This window comes from Bubalus bubalis, chromosome 19 (assembly GCF_019923935.1).
Source record: "Bubalus bubalis isolate 160015118507 breed Murrah chromosome 19, NDDB_SH_1, whole genome shotgun sequence".
Lineage (NCBI taxonomy): Eukaryota > Metazoa > Chordata > Mammalia > Artiodactyla > Bovidae > Bubalus > Bubalus bubalis.
The window spans coordinates 14,429,983-14,451,494 of NC_059175.1; the positions used below are offsets into that span (position 1 = coordinate 14,429,983).

The window sequence follows — 21,512 nt, forward strand, 5'->3', positions numbered from 1 at the left end:
CTTCCTCACAAAGGGAGCCAGAAAATTATCTGAGCCAAAAAATAAGAGCTTAGCACCATACTAACCTTTCAACAGCTGGAACAGAGCTGAGATGTGGATCATCCTTAAGCAAGTCATGACTACTTTTGCTTTTCCCCTTCATGCTCTAGAAAGAAATGTACAATGTAATCATGAGTGGAGGAAAAAACAGTTTTCCCAAAGGACAAGTTAACACATTTACATATTATCTAGTACTGCTATTCTGTGATTAGTAAAAGATACATGTTCCTGAAAAATCTAAGTAGAAACAAAAGCTTTTTAAAATAGCAATCTTATTCTCCCATAGACTAAAATTATTATTTGAAAAGCATCTCTCCTTCAAAAAGTGTGACACAGCCTTAAAAACAAGTTTATTGATTACTATTTCCAAACACTAAACACTCTTTATGATTTCTTAGTTAATTTTTGATTGATATATTAAAACTCAGAAGACAAATCACAAGAGTAGTTTGAAATAAACACACACTATTATTCTTCAAATATACTGTGTATACTGCTGCTGCTGCTAAGTCACTTCAGTCGTTTCCGACTCTGTGCAACCCCATAGACGGCAGCCCACCAGGCTTCCCCGTCCCTGGGATTCTCCAGGCAAGAATACAGTAGTATAGTATTCTTGCACAGAACACTTTTAAAATGTACCCAAGCAACCAGATGAGAACATCTATAAAATACTACTTAGCATATGTAAAAGATCTTTTCATGTATGACTGCTCATTGGTGACCTAATATTAAATAACTTCAAAAGTCATATTCTCAGTAAATTTATACTTTAAATTTATATAAGACATTATAAGATAAGTAGAACTATTTAAAAACGGACAAAATAATGTCATTTTTGGCAGTAGGGATGGGCCTAGAAATTTGTAAAATAGACTAATAAGAACCTACTGTATAGCACAGAGAACTCTACTCAGCACTCTGTAATGACCTATATGTGAAAAGAATCTAAAAAAAGAGTGGATATATGTGTATGTATATCTGATTCACTTTGCTGTACACCTGAAACACTACACTATAAATCAAGTATATCCCAATAAAAATTAAAACAAGCTACAACCATTATTCTAATTTATTAAATATATACTTGTGTCAGGCACTGAGCTACAATACAATATTCCCACATCTCAATTCCTCTTGTCACCAAATCAAAGTAGTAAGGTAGCCATTATCAGCCCCATTTTACAGATAGAAAATAGACTTAGATTAAGTAATTCAGAAAGCTAGTGGTAGAAGATCTAGGATTTAAATCCTGGTCTATCTTACAATGATATATTCCATTTTTCTTTTCCTATAGGCCCCTATGGACCCAGAACAACTGGCCTGTTTCAGAGCTGCAGACTATTGTACAAGCTTCCTCACCACAAGGTGAGAAAACTTTAAATTCATACTTTCTATCTTAAGGTGGAAAGCTGCTTACCATTCCCATCCCTCAATTAATCATGTCTGAGTGACCAGTATGAGGTTAGAGTTGATAAGAAAAAAAGACAATTTCTATCTTGAAGGAAGTTTTTATTTTGAAAAATTCATTACAAAATGTGTTAACTGAAATTTTAAAATGTCAAATACAGAGAGGTGAAAAGACCTTTTCCCCTTTATCCTCATTCTTCACTGCTTAACAATTTTGAGAATAGGCTTCTAAATTTGACAGGCCTTACTTTGAAGCAGATGTATACTTTCTGAAATTTATTTCCATGATAAAAATAATCTATTTTAGAATTTTTCTGTATTAACATGGAGTACTCCACATTTTAAAGACCTAATCATTTTTTAGATGTCCATTTAAATATACTTATAGTCCAGTTTCACTAGGCAAAATAAAAACTTTTCTCAATTAAAGATACTATTATCTGTACTTTTAAAAAGTCACAGAATCTGATATGCAATTAATATATATTTCTAATTCCATAACCTTACGAAAACCAAGAAGTAATAAAAAGACAAACATCAAAGAATTACTTGATGTTTGTCTAACAATGTAAACTGTCCAAAAACTGAAGGTGGTATAATAGAAAGAACACAGGAAAAGAGGATAACAGTTAGACCAAAAGAATTTCAAAATCTAATAATCAGTAATTCTGTGGGCTTTAGGCCAAAACTTGTACCATTTAGGGAAAGAGAATGACCTCATCAGACTTCAGAACCTATGCCTAAAAACTGGAAATAATAATAATAGCAGTTTTGTTACATGAGATATGAGTACAAAAGTGAACAAATGAATATAAAATGACCTCAACTAGAATAAAACACAAGCATCTTATTTTCATGTTTTCCTTTCTAAAATTTCTTCCTTCTGCACCTCTAGCCATCACTGTTTATTTTCATTTACACTAAGAAATAGTTCCTTATCAATTCTCCCCATGTGCTTCCTTCATGGAGTCACAATTACAGACATAACAGCCAGAGGAGGCCTCAGACTCTCTAGTCCAGAAACAGATAATAGATCAGGAAATGAGAGTTGCACTAATACGTAAGAAGAGTAAGATTAGAATTCAGGTCTCCAGGTTCTTGGTCCATTAATAAGCTATACTATTCCATTTACTTGTAAATATTAGTTTATAAATGTTAGCTTAATTAACATTTTTTAAAAATGGGTTTTTGAACTTCCCCGATGGTCCAGTGGTAAAGAATCTGCCTGCCAAAACAGGCGACACAAGTTCAATCCCTGATTCAGGAAGATTCCACATGCGCTGCAAGTACTGAAGCCTGTGCACCCTATAGCCTGTGGTCCACAACAAGAGAAGCCAGCGCAATGAGAAGCCTGCACACTACAGCTAGAGAGCATCCCCGCCTGCAGCTGGAGAAAGTTCACACACTGCAACAGAGACCCAGTGCAGCCAAAAACAGATAAATAAAATTTCTTTAAAAATGGTTTCTTGTTTATCTCCTAAAACTTAAACCAGCTTAAAGGAAAAGAAGAAACTTGTCTTAACATTAACTTTATTTTATTTTTTTTGAACAGAACAAGGCGTTTTGATTTATTACTCAAAAATGGTTCATTTTTTATTTAGCTTTCTGACTCTGCGCTTGTGCTTTCAATACTTTCACAACAATCTTCTGCTCTTCAATAAGGAAAGCGCGCTTGATCCTGTCGCGGACACATTTAGCACACATGGAACCACCATAGGCTCGGCTGACGTGTTTCTTCGTTTTAGACAACCTCATGAGAACTTTTGGCCTCACGGCACGAACGCCTCTCAGTCGGCCTGGGCACACACCACATGCAGATTTTGGTGCTTTCCCAACCTTCTTGGTATAAAGGTAAACAATTCTATTACCAGGGGTTCGGGACAGCCTGGTTTTGTTAGAGGCTGTATTGTAGGACAGCCTACGCCGGTAGGTCAGACGCTGCACCATCCTGAATGCCTTTAGATACCGTGCCCCTAACATTAACTTTAAATAAGACTTCACAATAGAAGGAAACTGATTAATATGAATAATTATTACCATTTCAAATTTAAATTAATATTTTCAATTAAACTAGTAGAGAAATGTATGATCAAAAGCAATTTTTTAGATGTCCATTCCCACTATAGTAGACTTTGAATCCTGCAGGCCAAGAAAATAAATAGGAGATAGGCTCTAAGAGGGTAAAAATGAATTCAAATATTTCTTTCATGCCTATTCTTTCTGAGACCCATTTTAAGGTTCTTATTTATACCATCAATAATAATTTTAGAGAAAGAAGAAACACCAAATATACTTTAAAATAATTTTTGAAGACGTTACATAAAGGCAGCTGGCTCATTAATTGGTTTAGGGGCTGAAAAAAATACTAAATATATTTAGTGAGCACAACAGAAGAAGCTCCAAGGTAAATTCAAAACCATAAGCAAACCTGAAAATGGACATCAAAGGGGATTTGGGAAAGTTATATTATTATCTGCTACTTCTTATCAAGAGCACAGAGGCAGTGAAAGAGTGGGAACTAAATACAAGTAGAAAGAACGCAAGAGGCATAGTGGTCAAGAAGTTGGAAGGTCTGAGTGCCAATTTCTAACTACTTCAGTGTGATAGTTAATTTTATGCTATGTACCCAAGCTGTCTATTCAAACACCAGTCCAGATGGTGTTACAAAACTAAGTATTTTTTAAACATGTGATTAAACACTTAAATCAGTAGACTGAGTAAAGCAGATTATCCACCAAAATGTAGGTGGGCCTCATCTAATCAGCTGAAGGCCTTAAGAGTAAAGACTTTCCCAAGAAGAAGCAATCTGGCCTCAACACTGTAACACAAAAATTATGCCTGACTTTCTAGCCTACAGATTTTGGACTCAAGACTATCACAGTAACTCCTCCTTGAGTTTCCAACTTGCTGGCCTACTCTACTGATTTTAGACTTGCCAGCCCCCATAAACATACAAGCCAATTCCTAAAATTCAATCAATCTATCAGTCTCCATCTCTGCTTATATATATATATATATATATATATTAGTTTATATGATGAACCCTATTAACATTCTTGTGACCTTTAGTACAGAACCAGAAAACTTGACAGGAGGAAAAATCTTTAAGCCATTTAATCTAGTCTCCCACACAATGCAGGAATCTCCTTGACATCACTGACTAGTCAACCAGTATCTCCACACTGGAAAGGAGCTTAATAACTACACACATACATACATGAAAAATCACCCCTTTTTAAAGGAGTTCTGTAATTGGACAACTCTTTCTCTAATTGGAGAAAAAGAAAATCTATGTTTAATTTTCAACCATCCAACTAATCCTATTTCTACCTTCTAAAACTAAAAATGAACCATAAACAAGTGCTGTTAATAGGAATACTCCGCACAGTTTTGTTTAGATACAAATAGGTTGTAGGCAGGTAACAGCCCCTAAAGATGTCCACTTCCTGATCTTCAAAACTTGTGGGTAAGTTACTTAACTTGGCAGTAGGAATTCTGTAGGTAAATTAAGAATTTTGAGATGAGGAGATTATCCCAGATTATCAGGGTGGGTCCAAGGTAATCACAAATCTTTATAAGAAAGATGGAAGCAGGAAAGTCAGGGGCAGAATGATGAAAGATAAGAAAGTCTTGACCTGCCTTGACCTGCTATTGCTGGCTTTGAAGATGAAGAAGACATTAACCAAAGAATATAGGCAGTCTCTAGCAACTGGAAAAATAAGGGAATGGATTCTCTTCAGCTGCCAGAAGGAAGGCAGCCCTGCCAGTACCTCATTATCTAGGCCAGTGAAGCCTGTTTTGGATTTCTGGCCTCCAGAACTATAAAATACTAAATTTATTTTGCTTTGAATCATTAAGTTTATGGTAATTTGCTACAGCAGAAATACAAAGTGATTACAAATACATCAACATTTTTAAAAAGTGAAATATAAACAACTAGAAAGATAAGTAAATTAAAGTTTAATACAATTTAATGAGAAAAAACATTTTATAAAATAGACTGGGGAACTCCCTGCTGATCCAATGGTTAGGACTCCACATTTCAACTGCTGAGAGTGGGGCTCAATCCCTGGTCAGGGAACTAAGATCCCACAAGCCATGTGATAAAAAAAACTATTTAACATTTCCGACAGCCTCTGTACAAAACTTTCCAGGCTATGCCTAACCCACCTGGAAACTATAATCTCAAAGGATAAATGAGAGTAAGACAAAAATATTATCACTTTATTCTCAAAAGTGATATATTTATCAACATACATTTTTCTGGGTAAGAAAAAAGCTTTTTTTATAAATTTAGGTTCGAAATTAAAATGCTAACATATCTTGAAGAAAAAATACTGTGTATCAATATGAATGTGGCACAATTTAGTAACTATTTTCAAATTTAGCTATTAAGATATTTTTTTACTAGACCTACCATTTAACTTGCCTCGGGAAAACTACTCATCTGATCATAAGTTTTATTAGAAAAACATTTTCTGACATTCTTGTTTAAGCTATACACAAAAATTCAGAAGCAAACTTTACCAACATGGACATTTGAATGAAACTATTATTTAATAAAGCAATATAAAGGAGAGTATCTTCCAGATAAAAACCTTTCAAATATTTGAAGCCTAGGCTTACATTTTCAGTTAGATTTTATTTCGCCAATGTATATCCAGTTATTCAAGCATTCCCTGAGGAACATGTTTTTGGCATTATGCCCATCCTCCTCATGACCCTCCCTTCCTCTGGATACATCTAGTTTGTCAGTATCCTTAAAGGTGTTCAGAACTGAACAAAATGCTGCAAATGCAATCCCCCAAAATGCAAAGAATGTTAAATTCCTTATTCCAGAGACCTTACTCTTAATAATTCAATAAGGCTTACAGGCTATTAAGTCATACCTATTTAGCTGATTTCATTAAACTAAAGCACAGAATATACATGTACTCCTATTACATTTCAACTTACTAGTTCAAATAATTAGGCACAGGTTGACAACAAAGCACTCTTTGGGCAGAAGTATTCAATCAGCTCTAAATCCATCTGACTGTACTATCTCCCAGATCACATTTCCTCATGTTGTCCACAAGCATATCATTAGAGACTCCGACAATGTGCTTTCCTGAACTCAAGATACTTGTTATGGCATCCTCCTATCATGCAATCCTATCAAAAAGGAAATGAAGTCAGTCTGGCAAGTCACTTAACCAGAGTCTCAGTTTCTTCATCTATAAAGAAAGGAAGTTGGACTAGATCCCTTTGAGCTATAAAATTCTATTATTCTAAAAGAGATTTTATCAGGTAGTAGAAAGATACTGAAATAAATAATGAAAGAAAGCTAACCCTTGGGAGAGAGGCACCTTCTCATGAATATTGAGTGGGGTGAAGCAGTGTCTGTAATCCCACACTGATAATCCATAAACCAGGGGGACTCTATCTTATTTCTTCTTTCACATAAAGTAAAGCCTCAATTCAGACTTTACCAATTATTAACTTGTGATGTTAGGTTCTGGGATAAAGATTAACACTGTGGAGCCACTGAAAGAAAGAAACTTGATAAGCAAATGAATAATGAAACAATTATTTTCAAGCCCTCTAGAAATACTTAATTTCATGCAACCTCTGAAACTGCAAATTGCTCTTAGTCACTATAAAAGACACTGACTTTGGCTCTAGTTATCGATATTTAAAAACAGGCTAAATTTTTAAAAATATACCATTTGGTCACACTCTTCCAAAATTCAAGCTAGCCTTCCCTTTTCTGATCCAAGTTTCATTGTCCCTAAAAGGCAAAATGTATTTGAAGGCTGAAGAACAGTACAAAAGCAAAATAAACAAAATATATTTCTATTTCTGTTCTCCCTAGAATTTAGCTCTCTACAGAAATTTCCTCTTCTTTAAGCCAGTAAATGTCAACAATTTTTGGTGTTGTTGCTCTCTTTTCTCAAGCTAAACTTACCCATGATTCCATAATATGAATAGACAAAACAGCTAAATTCTGTATGCCAAAAGATTCTGCTCGTTGTTTCAAGACCCACTCACATATGGAGAATGAGTCGTTAGTGGGTCACGATGTACAGGTGTACACCCATGCTCTCCCAGGCTGCTCAAGCTACTATCAAGGACCCTGTGGGAGTGCACAGGAAGGGCCCTGGGCCAACTGTGCTGTGCTCATGACTTCCTACCTCAGGAAGCTGGTGAAGTTTCTCAGCAGCTCTCTACCTGAGTGCAGGGCAGCAGCTTCTGCATGATAATCATGATCATATTAGTGACTGATATTTTTTAGCTCTTTGAGAATAAAAGACAACTTCTAGAGTACATTGTTTAAGACATTTGATTTTCAAAACCACTTTTCAATTGCATGACCTATCAAATTAAGGATTATCTGTATCCTTATTTCACAGCTCTAAATGGTATCTATTATTTCCATGCTACATGCTACAAAGAGAAAAATGGAGGCTTAGAGAGACTTAAGTTATCCAAGCTGCTGCTGCTAAGTCGCTTCAGTTGTGTCCAACTCTGTATGACCCCATAGACAGCAGCCCACCAGGCTCCCCCGTCCCTGGGATTCTCCAGGCAAGAACACTGGAGTGGGTTGCCATTTCCTTCTCCAAGGCATGAAAGTGAAAAGTGAAAGTGAAGTCACTCAGTCGTGTCCGACTCTTCGCAACCCCATGGACTGCAGCCTACCAGGCTCCTCCCATGGGATTTTCCAGGCAAGAGTACTGGAGTGGGGTGCCATCACCTTCTCCATAGTCACAGACTATCTGTAAAAATGAAGTGCCAATATGAGTTTGTATGATCCCAAATCTATGCTATTTCTACTGCAACACACAGCCACTCAAAGATGACACAAAGTTTACTGTGAAGGAGCTCAGAGCCTAGGACCCTACAAAATTAATAAGGCAGAAATAAAAGGGTGTAATGTTTGAATACAGTTGAATACAATATTCAACAAGAGTAAAGTCATACATTTCTTGCATCATAAAGTAAAAAGAATGTGTTTAAAAGGAAAATACAAGAATCACAAGGTAGAAATTAGATCAGAAAAAGAAAAGATGAAGAAAAACTGGGAAAGACATTTAGAAAATATAGTATTCTACATGCTGAAGATAAATATGGCTCTGACATTGAGAAGTGGAATAAGCTATTACATGCAGAGGAAAAAAAACATGAACAAAGACACATAAAGGAAAATACAAGGCATATATGTAGAACAGCAAATAGTTCGGATCTGCTAACACAGTGTGTCCTACATTTTCCAGGTAAGATTTCTACTGAATTCATTAAAAATACAGATTCCTAGGTTTCTCCCCTAGAGATTTTGAATCAGTAGGTCTGAGATGGATATAGGAATTTAATTTTTTTAAAGTACTATAAGTGACTTTTTATTAGTGAGGAAGTTTAAGAAGCATTACCCTAAAGGACAGAGTTGGTAAAGAGGAGTCATGAAAGTAGAAGCCTGAAATAATAGGCCAAGGAACTTGGCTTTATTTTTATAGTCAACAAAGAGCAGCTATAGCATCTTTATCAGGCTTCAGGAAGACTATTCTGATAGCAATGAGTGGAAGGGATAAAAAGAGAAGGGAGATGAGGGATCAGTCTGCAGACTAGGGCAGCGGCACAGCCTAGAGATAATGAAGGCTGGAATAAGAGGAGTAGTAAAATAAATTAAAAATAAGATTTGAGATATGCCACAGATGAAAATTGGTAGACCTAATGCAACTAACTGGTTGTGCAAGGGAAAAAGTAAGAAAAACATCAGAATTAAATCTAAAATTCTTCTTTAGGGGACACTGATACCAAGGAATTAGAAAAAGAATTCACAGAACATGGAGAAGTTTGGGAAGAAAAGATAACGAATTAAGCCTTGGCTAGGGCTTGGGTAACTAGTGAGAAATTCTAATACAGAGATGTCTACTAGGCAGCTGGAGAAAAATAAGTCAGCCTAGAGATACAGATTTGAGAGTCAGAAACAAACAGTTGATAATTTTATCACATAGCACCCTCAATTAAAAAGTCGGACGAGAGAAATGTGATGGCACAATACTAGTTATTCTTCTTATTTGATAATGGACTGTGGGCTGCGATGTTCTTGGCAAGAAGGAAAGATTTTAACTGGTCTTTCTACAGTTTAAAGTGTTTTACACATTTAAAAGAAAACTTAAAAAGCAAGCTACAACTGTCCACAGTGGATTCTTTCACATTTCAACCTTCAGCAAACACAAATTGCTTTTGCAGTGGCCAGTTCACTATAATCAGTAGAAGTCAAAACATGTATTTTTTTTTTGTTTTTAAACTTTGTGCAAAAAGCAAGCAGCAGGAGGAAGATATGCTTTCAACATTTAAGACATGTTGTTACCAACAGAAAAAATTCAAACTAATTTCCTAGTAAAGTCAATCTCAGTAATTGTGCACAAATCTTACTTTAGACCAGAAATTTAATTCAACAAAAAGACTGACAGAAAAATTCCTTTTGACTACCTACTCTTGCTACATGGCTGCTAAACTAGTACCACCCAGGGCCCTGCAGAAGTTAGGAAAGGGCGGTGGGCTGACTGCACTGAGCCAGCTGTCCCTAACCCCAGAATGCTGTGCTATCAGTGAAAGTTTCTGCCAGCCATTTAAAAGGAGGCAGCTTTTGCAGTATTCAAAACCACACTAGATACTTTAATAGCTACAGAAACTCAAGTCAAAATTCAGATTCCATGACTCTTAACTGGACAAGAAACTTAGTATCTGAGTATTGATTTTGCCATTTATAAATCAGGAATAAAATCCATATGACATTATTATTATAAAGATTACATAAAATACATAGCACAGATAAGAAAAGAAATCATTACAATGAAGGATAATAAGTGCTTTGATGGCTCAGCTTTAGGAGGGAAGTACAGGCATTAAGAAGTTAACAATGAAACTAAATATTACAAAGGAAAAATAAAAATTAGTCAAATAAAGGAGAGCATACACTCCAAGCAAAAGAAAAAACAGGCCTGGGAAGATGCTGCAGAAGGCATGGATATACAAGGAAACTGGACATCTTCAGATAACATCAATGAAACGGAATCCTGGCAATTCTCAGATCTAACATTCGTGATTTTTTCCATTTACAAAAATACCTACAGGATCACGATATACAGTGAATCTTTCATTTTGATTAGGGACAAATGTGAATCATGAATAATATAAGACTAGTACACTGACATCTAAAGATGACTTCTCAGATTCCGGGCTGACAGAGTCAGTCAGTTCAGTTCTGTTCAGACGCTCAGTCATGTCCAACTCTTTGTGACCCCGTGAACTGCAGCACGCCAGGCCTCCCTGTCCATCACCAACTCCTGGAGTTTACTCAAACTCATGTCCATCGAGTTGGTGATGCCATCCAACCATCTCATCCTCTGTCGTCCCCTTCTCCTCCCACCTTCAATCTTTCCCAGCATCAGGGTCTTTTACAGTGAGTCAGTTCTTCGCATCAGGTGGCCAAAGTATTGGAGCTTCAGCTTCAACATCAGTCCTTCCAATGAATATTCAGGACTGATTTCCTTTAGGATGGACTGGTTGGATCTCCTTGCAGTCCAAGAGACTCTCAAGAATCTTCTCCAACACCACAGTTCAAAAGCATCAATTTTTCAGTGCTCAGCTTTCTTTATGGTCCAACTCTCACATCCATACATACTGGAAAAACCATAGCCTTGAGTAGATGGACCTTTGTTGGCAAAGTAATGTCTCTGCTTTTTAATATGCTGTCTAGGTTGGTCATAACTTTTCTTCCAAGGAGTAAGCATCTTTTAATTTCATGGCTGCAGTCACCATCAGCGTGATTTTGGAGGGCCCCGCCCCCAAAATAAAGTCTCTCACTGCTTCCATTGCTTCCCCTTCTATTGGCCATGAAGTGATGGGACCAGAAGCCATGTGCTTAATTTTCTGAATGTTGAGTTTTAAGCCGACTTTCCACTCTCCTCTTTCACATTCATCAAGAGCTCTTTAGTTCTTCTTCACTTTCTGCCATAAGGGTGGTGTCATCTGCATATCTGAGGTTATTGATATTTCTCCCTGCAATCTTGATTCCAGCTTGTGCTTCATCCAGTCCAGAGCTTCTCTTTACTCTGCATATAAGTTAAATAAGCAGGGTGACAATATACAGGCTTGAGGTACTCCTTTCCCAATTTGGAACCAGTCTGTTGTTCCATGTCCAGTTCTAACTGTTGCTTCCTGACCTGCATACAGATTTCTCAGGAAGCAGGTCAGGTGGTCTGGTATGCCCATCTCTTTCAGAATTTTCCACAGTTTATTTTAATCCACACAGTCAAAGGCTTTGGCATAGTCAATAAAGCAGAAATAGAATGTTTTTCTGGAACTCTCTTGCTTTTTCGATGATCCAGCGGATGTTGGCAATTTGATCTCTGGTTCCTCTGCCTTTTCTAAATCCAGCTTGAATATCTGGAAGTTCATGGTTCACGTACTGTTGAAGCCTGGCTTGGAGAATTTTGAGTATTACTTTGCTAGCGTGTGAGATGAGTGCAATTGTGCAGTAGTTTGAGCATTCTTTGGCATTACCTTTCTTTGGGATTGGAATGAAAACTGAGCTTTTCCAGTCCTGTGGCCACTGCTGAGTTTTCCAAATTTGCTGGCACATTGAGTGCAGCACTTTCACAGCATCATCTTTTAGGATTTGAAATAGCTCAACTGAAATTCCATCACCTCTACTAGCTTTGTTCAGAATGATGCTTCCTAAGGCCCACTTGACTTCACATTCCAGGATGTCTGGCTCTAGCTGAGTGATCATACCATCCTGGTTATCTGGATCATTAAGATCTTTTCCTTATTGTTCTATGTATTCTTTCCACCTCTTCTTAGTATCTTCTGCTTCTGTTAGGCCATACGATTTCTGTCCTTTATTGTGCCCATCTTTACATGAAATGTTCCACTGGTAGCTCTAATTTTCTTGAGATCTTTAGTCTTTCCCATTCTGTTGTTTTCCTCTATTTCTTTGCATTGATCACTGAGGAAGGCTTTCTTATCTCTCCTTGCTATTCTTTGAACTCTGCATTCAGGGTATATCTTTCCTTTTGTCCTTTGCCTTTCATTTCTCTTCTTTTCACAGCTATTTGTAAGGCCTTCTCAGACAACCATTTTGCCGTATTGCATTTATTTTTCTTGGGGATGGTCTTGATCCCTGCCTCCTGTGCAATGTTACAAACCTCCGTCCATAGTTATTCAGGCACTCTGTCTATCAGATCTAATCCCTTGAATCTATTTCTCACTTCCACTGTATAATCGTAAGGGATTTGATTTAGGTCATACCTGAATGGTCGAGTGGTTTTCCCTATTTTCTTCAATTTAAGTCTGAATTTGGCAATAAGGACTTCATGATCTGAGCCACAGCCAGCTCTTAGTCTTGTTATTGCTGACTGTACAGAGTTTCTCCATCTTTGCCTGCAAAGAATATAATCAGTCTGATTTCAGTATTGACCATCTGGTGAAGTCCATGTGTAGAGTCTTCTCTTGTATTGCTGGAAGAGGGTATTTGCTATGACCAGTGTGTTCTCTTGGCAAAACTCTATTAGCCTTTGCCCTGCTTGATTTTGTACTCCAAGGCCGGATTTGCCTGTTACTCCAGGTATTTCCTGACTTCCTACTTTTGCATTCCAGTCCCCTATAACGAAAAGGATATCTTTTTTAAGTGTTAGTTCTAGAAGGTCTTGTAGGTCTTCATAGAACCATTCAACTTCAGCTTCTTCAGCATTACTGGTCGGAGCATAGATTTGGATTACTGTGATATTGAACAGTTTGCCTTGGAAATGAACAGAGATGATTGTGTCATTTTTGAGACTGCATCCAAGTACTGCATTTCGGACTCTTTAGTTAACTATGATGGCTACTCCCTTTCTTCTAATGGATTCTTGTCCACAGTAGTAGATATAATGATCATCTGAGTTAATTTCACCCATTCCATTCCATTTTAGTTCGCTGATTGCTAAAATGTCGATGTTCACTCCTGCCATCTCCTGTTTGACCACTTCCAATTTGCCTTGATTCATGGAGTTAACATTCCAGGTTCCTATGCAATATTGCTCTTTACAGCATCGGACTTAACTTCCATCACCAGTCACATCCACAACTGGGTGTTGTTGTTGTTTTGGCTCCGTCTCTTCATTCTTTCTGAAGTTACTTCTCCACTCTTCTCCAGTAGCGTATTGGGTACCTACCCACCTGGGGAGTTCATCTTTCAGTATCCTATCTTTTTGCCTTTTCATACTGTTCATGGGGTTCTCAAGGCAAGAATACTGAAGTGATTTGCCATTCCCTTTTTCAGTGGAGCACGTTTTGTCAGAACTCTTCACCATGATCAGTTCACCTTGGGTGGCCCTACACAGCATGGCTCATAGTTTCACTGAGTTAGACAAGGCTGTGGTCCATGGGATCAGATTGGTTAGTTTTCTGTGATTGTGGTTTTTAGTCTGTCTGCCCTCTGATAGAGAAGGATAAGAGGGTACAGAGGCTTCCTGATGGGAGAGGTGACAGAATAGTTGGTGATATTGATAAGAAATTGAAAAAGGAAGTTATCATGTGAAAATGAATTTAGTTTTGATATCTAAAAATAGTGATGTTTCCTAAAGGCAACACAGAATGAGGGATAAGAGCCCAGGGGAAATATTTGGCTTTGTCTCCTACAGTTCAGAATGTTATTAACAGTATACAAGTGGTAATTGAATCTACAGTATTAAATAGATCAATCAAGGATACTGAAGACAGTTAAAGAAAAAAAATTATGACTAAATTCTTACTTACACATGCCCATTTTAATTCAGTTTTAATGCAAGAGGTATAAGTAGAGTGCTTACTGTGTGCCCAATAGCAGCTTACCAAACCAGGCTCAATGATGAGGGAAGCATGCAGATAAAGAAGTAAAGACAAGGGTAAAAATAAGGTGCTTTTAAGTTGATGCTATTGTCAGTGTTAGTAAGAAATAGGTGACTGTGTTAAGTGAGAAAGGCAGTACTAGGTTATAGAGTTTTAATTACATACTACAAAAAAGACTTTGAATCTTATCCTTTAGGTCTCAGTGTTCACTAACTGTCATGAAAGGATGAGATGAAAATCTAGGAGAGTAAAAATCCTTGAAGATGATTTTCTTGGGGCATATTTGTCAGAATCACTGCTTTAAACAATGGTACAGCACTGTAAGTGTTTCAGCAATGAGTACCGTGATGAAAGGGATATTGAGGAAAACCATACTTAAAGGCCTATGGGAAGCATTGGTGGGGTAAAGGCCAGGAAGCAATGTATAACCTGAGACGTGGATTTTATAGAGACAGCTGTAGGTTCAGCTCCCAGCTCTAGCAACTTACTAGGTATGTGACTTTGAGCAAATTACAACCTATTAATACTTAATTTACTCATAGGTAAAATGGAAATAACAATACCTACCTTACAGGGCTGTGATGGGAATTAATGAAAAGAATAAATATATATAAATTATATTAAAATGAATATAAGAGCTTTGGTCTGTCACTGTTTATTACAGTAATATTAATAACAAACCATCTAGTAATCCAATTAAACCAACAGCAATTAAAATCTGAATCACGACATTAAATCATTCTTTAACCCCAATTTGTAACTGATTTTTAAAATGCCAGATTAAAAAATGTATTTCAAATCATTTCAGAAGTTGCAAATATTACTGACCACACAAATCATTTTATGAATCGGTTCAATGAACATTTAAAATTTGCTGTAAAACATGTAAAACATGCTGTCCTATATATAGCAGTAGATACAAAAATGAGTGAGAATATAGACCCTAATCTCTTTTACAATTCTGAACAAAGGGCAAATTAAGAGTTTTACCTGACTAACTCGATTCACTTCCTCCTCTTCTTCCTCAGCTTCCTCTCCAAATGAAAGTAAACTAAAATTTCTATTGAAAAAGAAAGAAGGAAAAAAGAATGAAATAAAATTAGAAAGAAAAAGTTAAATGAAACTTATAAATATCCTATTTTCAAAGCAATAGGACACAATTTATAAGAAGAAACATTCTCTCAACAGACAATATTACTTAGTATTCAGGGGAAATACACTAAGGATATATATTTTTAGCATAACATTAAATGTTTAGTTCCAGATGTTTTATATATTGTTGTTGTTATTCAGTTGCAAAGTCATGTCTGACTCTGCTAACCCATGGACTGCAGCACACCAGGCTTCCCTGTCCTTCACTATCTTCTGGAGTTTGCCCAAATTCATGTCTATTGAGTTGGTGATGCTATGTAACCATCTCATCCTCTGCTGCCCCTTTCTCCTTTTGCTTCAATCTTTCCCATTTCACATACTAGACTAAACTAATGACCAAAAGCCTATCCCGAAAACTACCATTAAATACACTAAGTCCAGCATGACAGAAATAATTAAAGCTTTTTGTGGGTTTCCCAGGTGGCACGCACAGTAAAGAACCTGCATGTCAACGCAGGAAACATCAGAATCTCAGGTTCTATCCCCAGGTCTGAAGATCCCCCGGAGGAGAGCCCAGAACCCCACTCCAGTGTTCCTGCCTGGAGAATCCCGTGGACAGAGGAGCCTGGCGGGCTACAGTCCACAGGGTCGCAGAGTCGGACACGACTCAGCAACTCAGCAAAGCACAGCATATTATCAAATAAGGATTGCTAAAAAACTAATAAACATACAGCTCTGAGGGTACTATAAATGGGAAGCAATTTATCTAGTGTCTGCCAAAATAATTTCAATATTTTAAAATTAGTAAGTTACACAAAATTATGGGGGGAGGGCAACAAAGTTAGCTAAGCAAACAGTCCGTGGGAATAAAAAACTAACTTTTGTCTTTTTTGACCCTTCAGATTAATACATCAAAAGGAAGATAAATAGTAAGCTATTAAAACTCCTCTGAAATACTGGAAAAACAAAAGATCAGGCAATAAAAGGGGAATTTTCATTTCAAAATTTACTTAGATATAATCAGTAACTATCACATCACCCCTAACATATTTGCTATGAATTAAAAACAAAATATCCAACTTTTGGCTTTGCTGTCAAGATAAATCAGCGATGAAATATTATATCTCAATATAGTAACAGTTACTTTTCACCCAGATACAAATTAGTAAAAATAAATTAATACAAAATAAAAAGAAATCAAATAAATATATAGTTGTGTAAGAAGTTATTTTGCCACAAGATATCAACTGCCTATTAGAGTCTGGCTCATATTTGACAGTTGATAACAGCAACTTAACTTACATTATAGGATATCAAAGAAAGGAAATGAATATGTATTGAATACCTACACTTGAATACCTACACTATAGGGTATTTTCAAATTCCCCTTCTCATTTAAACTTTGTAATAAGCAGTTGCTATACTATAAATCTCCATTTTATAAGATGGGGAAACTGAAGCTCAAAGATCAGTAGACTTTGCTTCCTATAACTGCAGTAGGCAGGATTATACTTAAAGCTTTCTGAATCTGACACTTATATAAGTACAACAAAATCCCTAAAAAGGATTCTACAGTTCAGTAAAAGAGAAAGTTGAAATCTAACTCTCTGATACCTATTTTAATAAAACAGACAAAATTAATAATGTAAAGAATATTACTCACAGAAATACTGAAGAAATTTCTGTTATTAGAGAACTATCCTCAGGAATTAATCCAGAATACAGAAAGAACTTTATGTGTAAATATATTTATAATAAGGTTATTTTAATAACATCAAAAAAAGGAGTGAGAAAGTTAAATAATATTAACCATGCAGTCATTAAATCCTTCGTACTTTACTTTCTAACTTCTTTATCCTGAGCATGTATTATTGGAAAAACAAGTAAACAAACAAAAGTTTCAACAACTCATTTATATAAATAATTCTTGTGGTGGTCATAAATATTTATCTATTTATTAATAGATTTCATCAGACATCTCAGACAATACTTTTTTAGCTTAAGGTTTTAAGTTATACACTCTATTTGAATATACGAAATGTACATCTAGAAAAAGAAACACACACAGATAATTGAGACATACATACTGGTCCACACTGGCCTCCCCCTAATTACTAAATAATTATTACAGAAGGAAACAAAGTGAACTAAATAAATCAGTGTTGCTTTTCAAGTTGAGGAAAAAAATCTTTCTATTCTGATTACTTTGTGCCTTTGGGTTTCAATTTCTTTACTTCCTCCTCTGGTTTCTCTTTTTTCGGCTTTTTTATTTCCCTTGGAATGATGTCATCAAAAGGATTAAATAAAACCTACGAAAAGACATATTTTGAAAATATTACTCAATTTTTTTAATTTCACAAAAAAATAAAACCAATATTTAATTATGGTGCCATTAGTATCTATAATTTCTCCTCATAGAACCAGTATAATGATATATATACTTCCACTTACATGGCCTCATTGGATTCTCCCAGTAATCCAATGTGCTACTAAGGAAAAAATGTTTTATACTTATTTAACAAAAGGGAAAGACAGTCAAGAAAACAATATATAGTTAGAGAGACAAGCTCAGGTATTTTTTTTTTTAACTCAGGTATCCTTACTTCAAATCAAATGTTCTCAGGTCCTTGTTTTCTCAATGAAGGATCGCTCTTAAATTACCAAAGACAACACTTCACTGGGCTAAATAAACCTAATTCATCCAGCTTTTCACTATGGAGTTTTTCATTCATTGGATTATCAGCTTAAGTTTCATCCTCAAATTCAAAATCTTCCATTAAAAAAATTCTTAATCAGAAATTGTAACTAAATTACAGAGCTAAAATCCAAGTTGTGATGTTAATTTAGTATAAAGCCTTCACCTGATAACTGAACACAAATATTCAATTTCTTTTAAGTGACAAAGTAATATATCTCTAATAATCATGCTCATACCTCACAACTTCTTATTTTATGTGGATTTCGTGGTCTTTCTTCATCATCAATGTCTACTTCTGTCAGGCGTAGCATGTTATATACTGTATCCCCTGTAACCTATCAAATAAAAAAGGAAATTTAATTGAAAATTATTAAATTCATTCTTTGAAATCAGGGAGGACTTTTGAAAATATTTTTAAAGTAATTAAAAAGGCATTTCATATTGTTACATAAGATTATATGTATTAAACAGTGCAAATAAAGCAACATAATCCTAAGGGGAAAAGGTTTGACAAACTTTAATTCCTCAATAAGATTTTTGGGAAATTTCCAATATATACCTAATGTCAGTTTTTACTAAAAACACAATGCCAAGTAACTTCCTTCTGAATGACAACGTTTTGTTCAAACATTATAAACAAATTTAGACTTTAGAAGAGGGAAGAACAAGCAAATAATAAAAACAATGTGGTAAGTGCTTTGAAGACATTATCATGCTTAATCCTCAAAACATCCTAAAAGTAGGTACTATCATTATCTTTCTTCTCTAGATAAGAAAATTGAGGCTGAAAGAAGTTGTAGATCCGACAGTGATGGCCTTTCTGACTTCTAACTACTATGCTATACTTTGCCTCTACTGTGTGAGTTACATAACATCGGTTGTAAACAGTGGTGCAGAAGGACAAACTAAATATCATTTTATTAAATACTTATTTTTTTAAATAACAGGGAGGAAAATCCATGAGTGTCAGACAACCTGTGTTGGAGTGGCTCAAAAGTATTAAGCAACAATACTGCATTCCATGTTTTTGGCATGACTCCTTTCATTCAATATTTAAAAAACTAAAATAATACCAGTTTTCCAGTTGTGCTGTTTGTTTTTTTCCTTTTCATCGGCACAAAATCCAGTTTTGTCTGGGATGTGGGGAAACCCTTCTAACTGAACCAGCAGAGGGAGCTGATACACTAGTGATGCCTAATATGCCTAACACTTGGGGCGTCTGAGAGCATGTTCATGAAAAGGGAGAAGCAGGAGAAAAAACAACCCTGCAGAATCCCTTTAAAAGAAAACTATTGAAAATTCTATGGAAGTGACCATCTCTGATATGGTGTTAAATGTCAGCAGGATTAAATAGGTACTATTCAAAGTAATATTTCAGGTAAGCAGTTTAAATGTTAACACAACTTCCACTTTAAACTGAAGGGAATTCATTATTAACAAAATAAATTTTAAACTACTAAATGTTATTATCTAAATGTCTTTCTAAAAACATTAAAACATATCAGCTGAGTGACACAGCAGTTAATAATAACGATTAAAACAATTTTAGAAAAAATAAAAATTTTAAGTTAAAAATCAATGACTGGCCTGAAACACACACAGAAAAACTCAGGTGGTCCCTCACAGCTCATTATAACAGGAATATGGAGCATTTCACCATTTTTAGAAATAATAAATAAATATCCTAGGGAATATTTTTATGAAGGCAGCTCTTAGGTAAGTTGATCACATACATCATAGAAGCCCAAGATAACTGCATACAAACCTTTCCAAAGATGGTGTGCTTATTGTTAAGTTCATCAGCTCGACCCAGGGTAAAGAAAAACTGGCTGCCATTATCGTGAGGGCCAGCATTTGCCATGGCAACCAGTCCTCTACGATTAAAACGCAACCGTGAGTGGAATTCATCCTGAAGCATTTAAAAAAAAAAAAGATTTAGTGAATGTCCTCAGTTATAAGGCCCTTCATATTTCAGCTAACAAACAATGTCCCACACAACTTCTACTGATTTTCACATATAATCAAATCCAATATCTACAGTTCCTTCACTCTACTAATCTTGACTTTACTCACCTGTGTCTTCTAAATATACTCAAACACACATTTTTTGTGGAAAGTTGCCTACTTACACTGAGCAAGGGTACTCAAGGGGAATGGATTTCTGAGACATTTCCCTATTCTTCTCATCCCTCAGAGCCATCTAAGCTTTTAGTTCAGTTCAGTTCAGTTCAGTCACTCAGTCATGTCCAGCTCTTTGCAACCCCATGAACCTCAGCACAACAGGCCTCCCTGTCCATCACCAACTCCTGGAGTTCACCCAAACCCATGTCCATTGAGTCGGCGATGCCATCCAACCATCTCATCCTCTGTCGTCCCCTTCTCTTCTTGCCCTCAATCTTTCCCAGCATCAGGGTCTTTTCAAATAAGTCAGCTCTTCTCATCAGGTGGCCAAAGTACTGGAGTTTCAGCTTCAACATCAGTCCTTCCAATGAACACCCAGGACTGATCTCCTTTAGGATGGACTGGTTGGATCTCCTTGCAGTCCAAGGGACTCTCAAGAGTCTTCTCCAACACCACAGTTCGAAAGCATCAATTCTTCTGCGCTCACCAGTCCAACTCTCACATCTGTACATGACCACTGGAAAAACCACAGCCTTGACTAGACGGACCTTTGTTGACAAAGTAATGTCTCTGCTTTTTAATATGCTGTCTAGGTTGGTCATAACTTTCCTTCCAAGCTTTCAGAACCATCTATTTCTTTTTTCTCCAGGATAACTACTTTTGAGTCATTAAAGAGGCTTCAACGGGCTTCCCTTGTGGCTCAGTTGGTAAAGAATCTGCCTCCAATGCAGAAGACCCCAGTTTGATTCCTGGGTTGGGAAGATCTGCTGGAGAAGGGAAAGGCTACCCATTCCATATTCTGGCCTGGAGAATTCCATGGACTGTATAGTCTATGGGGTCACAAAGAGTCAGACACGACTGAGTAACTTTCACTATCACTTTAAAAAATAAGCCACATTATTAAATCTGAATTAATTGTTAGGGCTTCCCTGTAGCTTAGATGGTAAAATATCTGCCGGCAATGCAGCAGACCTGGGTTCGATCTTTGGGTTGTGAAGATCCTCTGGAGAAGGGAACGGCCACCCACTCCAGTATTCTGGCCTGGAAAATTCCATAGACTGTACGGTCCATGGGGTTGCAAAGAGTCGGACATGACTGTACAACTTCCACTTCACTTCAGGAGCTTCAACTATTCTCTTCTTGATCTTTTTCTGAATGTCATGAAACAACTGTTTTCTTATTTTAATTCAAAGAAGCTAGTGTGATTGTCTTAGGTGCTTTACTATGCTTTTTAAAGTTTTAAGTTGAAATTTCTTTGAACTGGGACTGGTTCCATTTGCCAGTTTTCAAAAAAAGCTGG

General features: G+C 36.3%; 2 protein-coding genes across 7 annotated transcripts in view; both read right to left on the minus strand.

Annotated features, from left to right (window-relative positions):
- CWC27 (CWC27 spliceosome associated cyclophilin) overlaps nucleotides 1-21,512 on the minus strand; it is a 250,746-nt gene that overhangs the window by 201,622 nt on the left and 27,612 nt on the right. For all 6 annotated transcript variants that reach the window (XM_045163649.1, XM_006074131.4, XM_045163650.1 and 3 more), the window contains 5 exons: nucleotides 19,857-20,000; nucleotides 18,328-18,426; nucleotides 17,599-17,702; nucleotides 15,292-15,361; nucleotides 66-145 (listed from right to left, as the gene is read on the minus strand). In XM_045163649.1, coding sequence (XP_045019584.1) covers nucleotides 66-145; nucleotides 15,292-15,361; nucleotides 17,599-17,702; nucleotides 18,328-18,426; nucleotides 19,857-20,000 — 497 coding nt within the window. The remainder of the gene's footprint in view (nucleotides 1-65; nucleotides 146-15,291; nucleotides 15,362-17,598; nucleotides 17,703-18,327; nucleotides 18,427-19,856; nucleotides 20,001-21,512) is intronic.
- On the minus strand, nucleotides 3,008-3,438 carry LOC102399846 (60S ribosomal protein L34). Its single transcript, XM_044932482.2, has one exon. The coding sequence runs from the start codon at nucleotides 3,424-3,426 to the stop codon at nucleotides 3,040-3,042; it is 387 nt and encodes a 128-aa protein (XP_044788417.1). The 5' UTR covers nucleotides 3,427-3,438; the 3' UTR covers nucleotides 3,008-3,039.